The sequence below is a fragment of the Lygodium microphyllum genome, chromosome 7 (assembly GCF_053477565.2).
Source record: "Lygodium microphyllum isolate KBCC chromosome 7, Lygodium_microphyllum_v1.1.10, whole genome shotgun sequence".
In the NCBI taxonomy this organism is placed as follows: domain Eukaryota; kingdom Viridiplantae; phylum Streptophyta; class Polypodiopsida; order Schizaeales; family Lygodiaceae; genus Lygodium; species Lygodium microphyllum.
In genome coordinates, this window is record NC_141141.1 from 158,610,623 (window position 1) to 158,624,353 (window position 13,731).

At 42.1% G+C, this 13,731-nt stretch overlaps 1 protein-coding gene across 4 annotated transcripts in view; it reads right to left on the minus strand.

The window, feature by feature from the left end:
• Positions 1-2,467: 2,467 nt before the first annotated feature.
• Positions 2,468-13,731, minus strand: part of LOC148034141 (uncharacterized) — a 138,564-nt gene continuing 127,300 nt past the window's right edge. For all 4 annotated transcript variants that reach the window (XM_087682181.1, XM_087682179.1, XM_087682180.1 and 1 more), the window contains exon 21: positions 2,468-2,755. In XM_087682181.1, the coding sequence (XP_087538307.1) occupies positions 2,702-2,755 (54 nt within the window). In that variant the 3' untranslated portion in view covers positions 2,468-2,701. The remainder of the gene's footprint in view (positions 2,756-13,731) is intronic.

Consider the following 13,731-nt stretch of genomic DNA (forward strand, 5'->3'; position numbering starts at 1 on the left):
AAAGAACCTAACGCCTACATTCAATCATAGGTATTATGGCCCATACAAGGTGGTGGAGCAACTCAACGACGCCACTTATAAGCTTCAACTACCACAGGGAGTATGTATCCAAGATGCATTTCATGTATGGTTGTTGTGGTCTTTCTATAGTGATACAAAGTTTGGGAGGCAAGTACCGCTGCCCACATCTCAGGCCAATCTACCCTTCGAGCCCAAAGCCATCTTGCAGTCATAGTTCACCCACCCTTGGCCTAAATTTCTAGTCAAGTGGAAATGCTGACCAGTAAAAGAAGCCACTTGGGTTCGAGAATTGAATGTCCTAGAGAGGACACGTGGCTTTGCTTCTCCAATTTTCCAATCGCTACTAAGGCATTAGGCAACACCCTTTTGTACATACCTTTGTATATACTTGCATTGAGTGCTAGCTTAAATGGGGGCCAACCTCGCATCATAGGACTAGGACTCCCATAACGGGCTTGGAGAGGGCTCCAAGTTGTGTCGTTGTGGGGGTGGATATATGGGAGGTAGGCCTCCAAGGACTAGGCTCTCCAAGGTGCGTTGTGGGGTAGCACTCATATCACGCTTGGGTATGGTCATAGTGGGCCTGGGATTCCCGTCAAATTGCATGTAGCTAAGTAAGAGGGTTGGTGAGTGTTTTGAGTGAATGGAGAGGAGAATCGACTCACTTTAGTTGGGGCGAGAGGTAAGGGGGTTAGAATCCCGAGCAAAGGTTTCCTTCCTCTTTGCCCATGAGAGCACATATTTTCCTCATTTTTCAAGGAGAATCCTCCTCACCCATTGGGAGGAGACTTCAAGACGGTTCTGTGACGCGATATATTGAGACCCCGAGGGGGTGAAAGACTAGTCTCAAGGGAAGAATCATAACAATAGATTCGTGTTGGGTGGACGTGCCATGAGAGATGATATATAAAACATATGGTAAAATGCATATGCCGTTGACTTCCAAAACCTCGACATTATTGTTTGCCTTTTTAACCACATTCCTTGCAACTTTCTTCTTTTTGTGTCTTGTATAAAAAGAATGTTGCTTCCTTTTCCAACCTTTTGTGCCATATTTTATTGTCGACATTTTGATTTTGATTATTTTTGAGGTTTTTCATGTAGAAGCAAACTCTTTTTTGTACTATTTTTATCTTTCAAGGTTTTGTACTACATATTCTTGTATTGTTTGTTCCAAGTCTTATTCATTCTTTTGCTCTAAAGCTTATATTTTTCTTTAAGTTCTTCCTTAAGGTTGGCAAAATTTATAAGTTTGCACCCTCAATATGTGAAGGAGGATAAACAAGCTATTAATGATAATGTTTTCGACACCTCATCTCTTTGTATGTTTATAATGTTTGTTTATGAAGGTGCTACCTTTTTGAATACAAATTCCTGTGTTAATACCATATGATGAATATTTATGCATAACATTAGAGATTATTCATTGAAGTAAATGGCAAATACAAATAATGCATTAGTTTGGTTTTAACATCTCTATCCTTTATCTTGAAATACTATGGTAGAAACATGCAGTTCTCCACAAATGATAAATTTCATTGTGGGGGGAGATGCTATGTGTCAAGCCCTTGAACCCCCACAAAAGCTCTCCCTACACCTCTTCAAGAATGCCACATGGCAATATGGTCTCTCTCCTCACTTCTTTCTCTCCTCTTGGGCTACATGCTAAAGACTAGGAGAAACATTTGAATTATTTCATTCATTTCCTCTCTCAAGCTATAGGTAACACACACACACACACTCTCTCTCTCTCTCTCTCTCTCTCTCTCTCATATAAATACTTGCCCTCTTTTTTTCCATTTAATCTACCTTCCGTTAAAAAACACATTTGCAAAAACATCCTCCTCTCCTATTATCATCAAAAACCTATTTCCTATCTCATCTATATATCTTTCTTTCACAAAAAGCCCCCAATCTTTAGTATAATAGGCATGTAAATTCTTTGGTGTAAAAGGTACAAGTTGTCTTATTAGCCTTTTCTTGGATGCAAATCACTCCTCCGAGGTATATCGAATCTCCACTCTGCATAACGTTATTTACATATATCCAATAAATAAGTTGTTATCTCATAAGGGTAAGGAATGAAGCTCTTCCGAGTCACTAATTCCTACAATTTTCTATCTTGAGAGAACAAGTGTGTACGAGATCTCCTGCTAGTCTTTTCTGCTGCCTGAGAGGAACTGGATCTAGAGAGTGCCATGCCTATTGTATAATAACCTACACCAAGTTGCCTCATTTGCCACTCCCCATTTCATGCCACAAGGTCCCAGGATTCAATGATTTATCTGTATAAATATGATTTCCAGATTGGACATGTAGACAACAAAATATTGACTTGTCCAAAATGCAGATGCTGGACACTCCAAGGGTCATCAGTCAACGATAATGAGCCTGCTCTTAGTGGAAACAAGTTATAATACAACCTGAAGTTGTCAGAAATGCTGCATACGGTCAAAAAATCTCCAATAGCATGTGGAGGATATAAATACACAGCCTCACAAGTGTGAATGCTTGCTTCTCTCTCCAATGAACGCAAGCATTCAGCAAAGCTTATGAAATAAAGAATGTTCTGTCCTGGATAACTCATCTCATGAAGAATCTTACATCTGGCTGGCACTGGCCATGCAGGATCAATCTGCTAACGTGTTGAATCAAAAGAAAGTCTTATACAAACCATCTTCTACTTCTTTGTGAGCATCCAGCCCTTCTTCTTTGGTCCTTTTCTATCGAGAGCCTGCAAATGAACGACCTAGTAGTATGAAACTGTAGAAGTAAACAAGAAAAGGACAAACATTCAAACATATTCACATTATAACTTTGTTATAGCTTAAAGCTGCACAAGTGACAAGGAAAGCTTGTGTTCTGAGATCTCTTGCAGCAGACAAGAGGTAGTCTACTAAGTTTCAAAGTGGAAACCCTGCTCAGAAAGAAAATCTAACTCTATACATTCGCCAAACTCAATTAAGTAAACTTTTGATCAGGCTTTCTAAAACCGCTTTTAAACAAGAGCATGAAAGAGAAAATTTGCTCACCAAATGTGATATTTAGTGTTTGAAGCTGTTCTTTACAGGCTAGACATGAGAGGGATCATATTAGCTCATGTGCTGAAGATTTAAAAAAAACACCTTTATGATGAACTAAACAGTAAACTTGTTGCCTGTGTGTGTTACTGCTTACAACCATCTATGATGATACAGCTGCCCGAAAAAGAACAGTAAATGCAAATGAACAATAAAAAACTTAGAGCTAACAGCTAACAGAAAGCCTTGACTGATACAATCAGGAATGATAAAGCCTAGTGTACATGGACCAAGACTAATAATATCCTAGAGGTATGTGGGGCTTGGCACTAGCCTAAGCAATGATTTGGTGTGTTCTCATATGCATGTGTCATCAACACCAATGTGGGGGTCTAGGATGTCTTTTTTTTTTTTTTTTTTTTTGGGGGGGGGGGGGGGGGTTTGGTGTGAAGAAACCCTAACACAAAAACACAAATAACACCGTATGACAAAGTACAGACTGATAGAAAAGCACAGCTAGGGTTAGAGTAACTCAGAGACAATAAACACAAAGAATGAATGAAGTTATATGACTACTGAATATACAATGCTCATGCAGAAAACACACTATGCAATGAATGAATACTGCACCTCGAACTCCTATATCTCAAGGATCAGGGTAGGTGTAATGAGTTGGAGAGTGTGTCGTACTCTGAATGGATCCCGGATTGCAGCAAGGCAATCTTTGGATGCCAAATACCAACAAACGCAACCAAAGAAGGTTGGATCTGATGAAAACGGGAGTGCATGAGAGAGAAAGACTAAAAATGCAAGTGAGGAGAGAGAAGAGAGTGAATGCAGCTGGGAGGAGAGAGAAAACAGTAACGACAGGCAGAGGAGAGAGAACCTACAGCCATAGGCTGAGGAGATGATGGCGACAGTTGGGAGGAGAGAAAATCTGCAGGGTGGCAACTAGGGCCTGCAAACACAGCGGTATATTGACATGGCAAGCTGCATGACAACTGAATGAGGGACAGCAGCAATTGCCTGGCTGGAAATAGCAACAAAATGATGATGGAGGGCTGGAAACAAGCACTAGATAAGAGAAGACTGCAATGGACAGCTTGGATTGCGACGTCGTCCGCGAACGAGGTGTGGCTGAAAACACCTGAAACTTGCAAAAATGAGATTAGGGATGAATGGAGGGCAACATACCCATTTATAGAAACTTTGAGCCCTCCCGAGTGGGTTTGTGCTTATGGGATACAAACACTCTCTAGGAACGCATTTCTTTTTAAATAAACAAGGTTTCTTCCTAATTAAGCATGTTTTGGGGTTGTTTAAATGAAGCCAATGCATTTTTAGCCTAACATCCCCTCTCAAGCCCAACAACGGTGCCACGAGATGTAGGCCAGCAAAGCCCTTTCTTTCTTTATCTTTTACCCCAAGGCTGGTTGCCCAATGGCCTACTAAAACTATAGAGGAGATGGTAATCATACCAAGGGAGCCTAAGTGATCACCCCAAAGAGGCCAAGGCATCGTCGGTTGCCCAGTGGCCTACCAAGTCCTGAAAAGGCGGATGGATCAGCTATAGACTTTTTTTTTCAGAGCTTTGCAGTATTTATAGATTTAACATTAGGCGAGGGTTTCAAATAAATTTTCGTCCTATTGAGTATTCATGCTCCAACAAGAGAGTGAGAAGGGATAGTTAGATCCAAGACCTTCACAAAAACAAGCATACTATCCCTACAATTACTAGGTGTTGGTGAAAAAGCAAAATGGCTAAGATGTGGGTGACACAAATATAGCAAAGAAGTGAAGCAAGCAAGACAAGCAAAGCGAGCAAGCTAGGGAGAGCTGCCATATGCAATGCTACGAATATGATGGATCTAGAGTCGACCACTCCAAAAGACCAAAAAGGGATAAATACACACAGATGCATGTTTACATGAATAGAATGCCAATGCATGGGGTAATGCAAAGAGAGATGCAAGATATCATGCTCAAGTAAAATGCAATGCAATGGTGTCACTTGGATAATGCCCTCATAGGGGAATTGTTCACTTGCCCAAGTGCCCTTTTACAATCATGTCATCCTGATAGTACGGATGAAGCTACAATTATCCATAAGTACAATACAAAAGAATAAACGAATGAATGAATATTCGATGTAAGAAAAACTACTCATCCCAGCCTGCAAAGCTACTGAACAAATAACAAGTTCACTCCAAGCTAAGAAACATAGTATACATTCTCCAACAAAGCCAAATCCGGAACCTTGTCAGTGGCAAAACTGATGCAACCTTGAGCTTGGACCTTGACCGAGGAATTTTTTCCTACGTGGACCTGCCCAGCTGCAAGGGCTATGGTATGGAAGATGTCCTCTACAAAAGTCATGTAATGCGTAGCTCCACTATTCACAATCCAAACAAGTACTGATGTACTCGGTTGTGACGAATGGGCCTGTGCAATAACCTCATCGAGAGGCAACTCACAGATGTGAACAAGACTCACATCGAGTGTCTCTACGGAGATGATGTGGGCCTCTGTAGACCAGTCACACAAGCTCTCTGGAGTTGAGAATATTGTCGACTGAGATGACTGACTAGGGGCAATGTAAAACTGACCTTTCTACTGCCCCTTGCCATCACCCTGCCTCCCCTGAGAGGAGTTGCCTGACTGAGGGCCCACGGTCTGTGACTTGGGTTTTGGTGTTGTGCCTCTTGCCTTTGATCGACATTCATCGTCAAAATGGCCAACCTTTTGACAATGTTGATAATACCTATTCTTCTTAGGTACATTTTGCCCCCTAGGTTTGAGTTGAGACTGGGAGCTTCCCTGTGATTCCCCTACTTGTTTGTTATTTTGATTTTGATTTGAAGTTTGAATTTACTTACCCTTCCCTTGAAGCCCTTTCTAACAATGAGCAACAAGAGTCCCCTATGAGGGATTATTTATATGAAACTCATTGAACAACCATGCATAACACAATAGTTGACGCTCAAATTCATATAATGTGGATAAGTTGGGTAGAGAAACCACTTGCTACACAAAATTGAAATATTTACGCAGCACCATGTCAAGAAACAATGTGACCTGATTGTCAAAGGACGTAGGAGCTGTTGTAGTGGAGAATTCGGCAAGGAGATGCTAATACTCAACCAACTTAACTTTCAAGTCATCCTAATCACAAATTTTGAAGTTCTAAAGCTCATGGTCAAGATTTATTTGACGGGTCCTATCTCGAGCAACATAGTGGTCAGTTAAGTGTGCCCATCGCTTTGATACGAAGTCAAAATACTGAAGCTGAGAATGAAACTCATGCAATAAACCCTACATCAGCTCGATAATAGCGGAGGCATTTCTAACCTTACATGAGAGGACGACCTCATATGGAACAAGTGCGGAATTGGATTGGGGTTCTAATCCCTGCACAAGATCCCATAGGTCCTCTTACTCAAGGATATATCTCATCAAGTTCGACAAAGTTGTAAAGTTTGACCTATGAAAACGAGTCTTGTCATTGAATGCATGCTTGGCAGAAGATGAGGTAGAACCATGAGGTGTCAAGAATGTGGGGTAAGACGGATGCGGAGGATAAGATGGTGGTGGTGGTGTCTGATAAGGAGAAAGGGGAAGAGGTGAATAGACAAAAAAAGGTTGTAAGTATCCAATGGGTGCCAATTGATGCAAAGGCACTGGAATATATATGTTTCCATAAGGTGCCAGTGGAGGTGGAGGCACTCGAACACGTAAGCCCTCTCCAAATGTCAACAAGGGCACAACATAATAACCAGAGAGTTCAGTACGTAATGCCATGGAGGCAAACTATGGCACTAACACTGATCCACACTGAGAAGAGATTAGAGAGGATACCCAAGGTACAATGATTCCGAAAGTATATGAGGACAAGGTGAAATACCACCCGAATGAAGAAGAGATGAGATCCTAACAGATGTGCCTAAGTTTAAAGAACCCCCCTTAGTGTGGTGAATGAAAACACATGTGATCCTACATGAGATGCAACATGCGGTGCACTTAATGGAGGCTGAAAGGATGTGACAACAGAATAAGAGGATGGAATGGGAGGGAGATTAAATGGATTTGCAAGAGCTATAGATGTGGAAAATAATGTGGAAAATACTCAGAGATAGATTGAAAGGCTTACTCTATCTATCTCAGCAGGAGTACATCTCCAAAGTTTTGCAGTGTTTCAATATGGAGGGGAGAAACACAATTGTGGTTCCATTGCCTCTATATGTGAAACTCACTGCAGAGGACAACCCTACATCTGATGATGAGAAGGCTGAAATGACCAAGATACCATATGCTTCAGCTGCTGGCAGTTTGATGTATGCTATGGTTGCTACACGTCCTGACATTGCCTTCGCAGTGGGAGTGGTTAGCAGATACATGGCAACCCCTGGCAAGAAGCATTGGGATGTAGTGAAAGGTATTATGAGATACCTCAAAGGCACAAAGGAGTTATGCATCTGCTTTGGAAAGCAGAAGGCATCTATTGTTGGCTTTACGGATGCAGACTATACTGGTCATGCGGACTATAGGAAGTCCACTTTTGGGTGTGTGTTTACTTTCACAGGAGTAGTCTCTTGGATCTCCAGTCTACAAAAGTGTGTTGCATTGTCTACTACAGACGCAGAGTATGTGGCTGCCACTGAGACATGCAAGGAGGCTTTACGGCTTTCACGTCTGGTGGGAGAGCTTGGCATCACAGAGTTACCTGTTCTCCATTGTGATAGTCAGAGTGCTATCATGCCAGCACAGAATCCTGTCTGTCATGCAAAGAGAAAGCACATACAAGTGAAGTACCACTTCATTAGAGATGTACTTGACAACAAGAGAATCGAGCTTGTCAAAGTGCATACAGATGATAACCCTGCAAACCTTCTCACGAAGGGTCTTCCAACAGAGCGGTTTGCTCATTGCCGACAGATGATGGGAGTTGGATAGATATATGTATTTCAGCTTTGTATATACCTAGACTTAGCTGATTCTTTTCTCCTCTTTAGACACATTGCCTTTAGGTGGGAGGTTGTTGGGAATAAAGGCCTCGTGCCTTTTAAATGTGCTCGGGTGTGAACACACCCTTAGCACTTGTACTTACACATATATATCTATCTAAAAACCTAAAGGTACACACTCGTCATTGTATCTACAAACGTGCTCACTCTCAATCTCCGTGCCTAACCGGTCCCTACACTTCACTTGGATGTTGCATGGCTGATATGCAGTGGTCCTCACAAATGTACTTGGGCTGATTTGGGCTTTGCACTCCCAAAGCATATACCTCTTTCTGTTAGGTCTTGCTACTGTTGTGTACACTTTGCCCTATTACATAGGAGGTGTGCCGGCTTACTAACGGATTCATTTGACATGCTTGGGTGTTTACTCGATGTCCATATGACTGTCACATGCTGATTTATGCCCACTTGATGCTAGTTATGCTTTGACAATCAGTGGTTGACTTTGTGCATTCATTTTGCCTACAGTGTGCTCATTTGAGCGAGTTTCATGCTATTCTTAAGAACTTAACTTCGCAGGGCATTACCTTTATGATGAGGTCACTCCATTGTTTTTTCTCGGGACTCTGAGTGAGTCATGGGATGTATTCCGCACTGCCTTATGTGCTCCTCCTACTATTTTGAACTTGCCTGATGTAGAGAGTTCTCTTCTACAAGAAGAGATTAACTGTAAGAACTTGGATGCCTCTCGTATGTCGCATGCTTTGACTGTTAGAGGCAGAGATGGTAATGGAAAGAATGACCGTGGGAATGGCCGCGGCAGAGACTCGCAGAAATCTAGGTCTAAGTCATGCAACAAGTCTCTTAGAAGAAATACTAATGTGACACGCCATCATTGCGGCAAGAAGGGTCACATACGCCGACAGTGTTATGAGTTGCGTAATGAGAAGCGCAAAGAAAAGGGGAAAGACACAATACAGGAAAAGTCCTCTAATCGCAGCACTATGCCTGCGAAATCCAGTGTGAAAATCGAGGAGATAAATGTCATACAGAGTGATGACTTCGATGGGGAGTACATAATTGTAGCTAGTTCTTCTGATGTATGCCGTTGACCGAGGTTCACTCTATGTATGTGCACTACTCGCTTTTGGATTTTGGTGCTTCATTTCATGTTACACCATGCCGTGAGTGGTTCCATTCCTATCACACTGTCTCTGGTTTAGTTCGCTTGGGTGATGACAGGTCACTTGCTATTTTTGGCATTGGGGATGTACGGATGCAGTTCTCTACTTGTGTTTGCTAGAGGTGCCAAGGATGGCACCCTCTATCCTCTTGTAGTTGATGGGTCCTCTGTTGACCATGTTTTGTCAGTCAGTTCTATCCCACACGTATCTCTTTGGTATGCCCATTTGGGCCATATGTCCTTGAAGGGAATGAAAATGCTTTCTCGTTTGCAGTACTTACTGCCCCTTGACTATGCGTGTTTTGATTCATGTAAGCATTGTGTTTATGGCAGACAGACTAGGAATAAGCATAAGAAGTCTGGTAGAACATGCATGAGTGAGCCCGTGGTATTGGTATATTTGGATGTCTGTGGGCCTAGGCCCTCTCGGTCTATGGGTGATGCAGGGTCTTTTGTGACGTTCATTGACGATTTTTCACATAAATTCTGGGCTTACTCCATTAAGCTTAAGTCAGATGTCTTGGTTGTGTTTCAGAGACGGCTTGCATTGGTTGAGAACCAGACTAGGCATAGGCTGAAATGCCTTAGGACTGACAATGGAAACGAATGTGTTACGTGCCTTTGAGTAGCTATGTGATGAGAGGTATTAAGTGTTAGTTGACTGCTCCTTATATCCCACCCCAAAATGGTTTGGTTGAGCGGATGAATAGAACCATCCAAGAGCGTGTATATGGTATGCTTAGCCATGCAGGCCTACCATAGAGCATTTGGGCTAAGGCAATCAGTACAGCTGTAAATGTCATCGATAGATCACCTTCTAGTGGTTTGGATTTTCAGGTTGCAAAGGAGGTATGGATTGGGAAACCTCTGTCTTATGCGCATCTATGTGTCTTTGGATGTGAGGCATTCTACCATGTGCCCAAGGACAAGCAGACCAAGTTGGATCCTAAGAGTATCAAATGCATTTTCCTTGGCTATGGAGATGCAGGCGAGATGGGTTACCACCTCTAGGATCCGTAGGCGCGGAAAGTCATCTACAGCCATGATGTAGTCTTCCATGAAGACAAGATGCATAGGCAGCCTGAGAAGGTGGTAGAGATATGCAGGGTTATATTCCAGGAGAAGCCATGTGCTCCTACACAGCCAGTTGAACAGCCTACAGCAGTAACTAGTACACATGGCCAGGGTATTGGACAGGATGCTAGACATGTAGCAGAGCTTGCAGTGAGACGGTCTACTGGAGTTAGGCATCCAACTAATCGATTTGAGCCCTCAATGCATTATGTCTTGGTTACAAATACAGGAGAACCTCTCACCTATGATGAGGCTATTCGCAAGGGTAACAGTCACTCTTGGGAGAGGGCTATGCAGTCTGAGATGGACTCTCTACATAAGAAGATGACTTGGGATTTGGTTACATTGCCTAACGGCAAGAAAGCTTTGCCATGCAAATGGATGTACAAGCTGAAAAGTACACCTGGGCACCCCAAGCCGGCTTATAACGCAAGACTTTTTGCTAAGGGTTTTAAAAAGGAGTATGGAGTTGACTTTGATGAAGTCTTTTCCCCTGTGGTCAAGATGACCATCCTATGCTTGGTTTTGGCCTTCGTTGCGCAACTTGACTTAAACATGTATCAGATGGATGTCAAGGCTACATTCTTGCATGGGGATTTACATGATGAGATTTACATGGAGTAGCCTAAGGACTTTGCAGAACTTGGCAGGGAGCACCTAGTGTACAAGTTGAAGAAAATTCTTTATAGCTTAAAGCAGGCACCTAGGGAGTGGTATCATAAGTTTGATGCCTTTATGCAGTCATAAGGCTATAGCAGGAGTGCTATGGATTTGTGTCTTTACACGAAGAAAGCCCGTGATGGCTCATTGCTTATTTTGGTACTTTATGTCGATGATATGCTGATAGCAAGAAAGATCATGATGAGCTGGATGCTCTTAAATCTCAGCTAAAGAAGAGCTTTGAGATGAAGAATTTCGGACAGGCCTCTCACATTCTTGGTATGCGCATTAAGCGCGATAGGCATCAGGGACTACTCTACCTTTCACAGAGGGACTACATTCATAAAGTCCTTGAGCATTTTCGCATGCAAAAAGTGAAGCCTATTGGCTGTCCATTACCTTCTTATGTGAAGGTTTGACACGTCGATTATCCGCAAACAAATGAGCAAAGGGTTGAGATAGCCAAGATCTCTTATGCATCAGCTGTAGGCAATTTTATGTATACCATGATAGCCACTCGTTCACATATTGCCTTTGCAGTTGGTGTTGTGGTACACTATATGGCTATACCTGGCAAGAAACATTGAGATGCCGTGAAGAGTATCATGAGATACTTGAAAGGCACAACAGATATGTGTATTTGCTATGGTAGCCAAGATATTGGAGTTGTGGGGTACACAGACTCCGATTATGCAAGACATGCAGATAGTAGGAAGTCCACGTCTGGCTATGTATTCACCTATGTTGGAGGTGCTGTCTCTTGGATGTCCTGGGTTCAGAAGTGTAAGACTCTCTCTACCACTCAGGCCAAGTATGTTACAACCACTGAGGCTTGCAAGAAGGCTATATATTTGGGCTGTTTGGTTCATGACCTTGGGATTGATACTATATCTACGCTGCATTCGGATTCTTTGGGTGCTATCCAGCTTGCCAAGAATCCGGTCTTTCATGCTAAGACGAAACACATTGAGATGAGATATCACTTCATATGTGGGATTGTGGAGGACAAGTTTGTTAATCTTGTCAAGATCTCCACTGACGAAAATCCTACAGATCTGCTCACGAAAAACCTCACTACTGAGTGCTTTGCCTTTCTCAAGAGATTGATAGGCGCTGGATGAGATGATGTTTTTCCTCATCCTGTTGTACATGTCTACATTGTATTGTCTTTTTTTTTTCACTTCTCATTGGGGACAGGAAGTGGGAGGTTGTTGGGGATAAAGGCTCCTTTGCCTAGCCGCCTATGTGTTACTACCTTGACAATACCCGCTGTTGCACACTGTAGGTGGTAGGTGCCCATCACTGTCACTTTATTCTTTATTCTTTTAGTGGCAGTTTGAATAAAGGAAGGCCTAGTCACACATTGTGATTGTTAGAGTTCCCGTTTGGTCTCTCTCTTTTTCTTGCTTTTGCTCTCCCGCCATAGCTCTTCCAAGCAAGTTTTGATCCTTCTCACCTTTCACTTTTGACCTAAGATTGGGTTCCCTTACATTGATCTTGGCTGTGATTACATGCCTTGGTTACTTCAGTGGCTTATATAGTTACGGGTTTGAAGAATCTATTGGGTTTTATGTTTCCAGCTTATGCTTCATGTATCTTGGAGACTCGCATGTCATAAACTTGATGTTTTAAGCTTGCATTGCTCATTTGACATTCAATTTTGTTACAGTGGGAGTCACCTGCACTACTTTGGATATTACATAAAGCTTTGGATTTGTGTAGTTAAGCTTGAGCTTACTTCCATTGAGACCATGGGACACTTACTTCATGTACATGCTCTCTTGATATGTATTGAATGCAGTTATCCTACAATGGGCTGATTTGATTACTTACTTTGGATCTAGCACTTATGTCTATCAATCTGTTGTTAGTGATATTTATATGCTTTTGCGTTATGTATTGAGCTTTTCTCAGTGGATTATGCATTAACCATCTCTCCTCTCTTTACCCTAACATCTCAAATGTGCATGATGTTTATGCCTAGTGCATGTATGGTTACTGACATAATCTGGTTGTAACAGCCTTCAATGCCGGTTGTTTCTGGTCTTTCTTTCTTGGTTGCTCACACCTGGTTGTTGGCATATTGCTGCAGTTTATTACAGCAACTTGTCATTTCAGTTTTATGCATTCTATTTGAGGGTAGTCACTTGGATTTCATAGTTACTTGATTACAGTTAGTGGACAGCTCATCCTTCTGGCTGTTCCCCTTGCTTAGTCCTTGATTTGACTGTGATTTTGGGATTGTTTTACTGCCATTTACAACAGCTTGTTTGTCTTGGATTGTGCTTTCGTATCTTGCATTATGGGTGGTGGGTCAAATGACAGTGCTATCTTAAACATTGAGAAGTTGGATAGCACAAATTACAACTATTGAAGGGCACAAATCTAGTAGATTCTAGTGCAAAAATTGCAAATTAAGCCATTGAGACATGAGAGTGTGAAGCCCGAGCACTTTGATGCAAAGGATTGGGCTAAACTAGATGAGTTAAGTAAATCTACAATCATTTTGTCATACTCTAAGCAAGTTTACTATAATGTTATTACTGACGGGCATACCACATGGGAGTTATGAGATAAGATTCACAATTTCTATGACAAGTAGAGCCCTACCTCTAAGATGTATTGGCTCAAGCAACTCATGCACCTTCGTATGGAGGGGGCCTCCATGTCCACCCACTTGAATGAGTTTCATTCTATTTTCAGCTCCTTGTCTTTACAAGGAATTGAATTTAAGAACAATCTTTCTCCCTTATTCTTATTGGTTACATTGCCTAAGTCATGGGACACATTCCGTACTACTGTGTATGCAAAT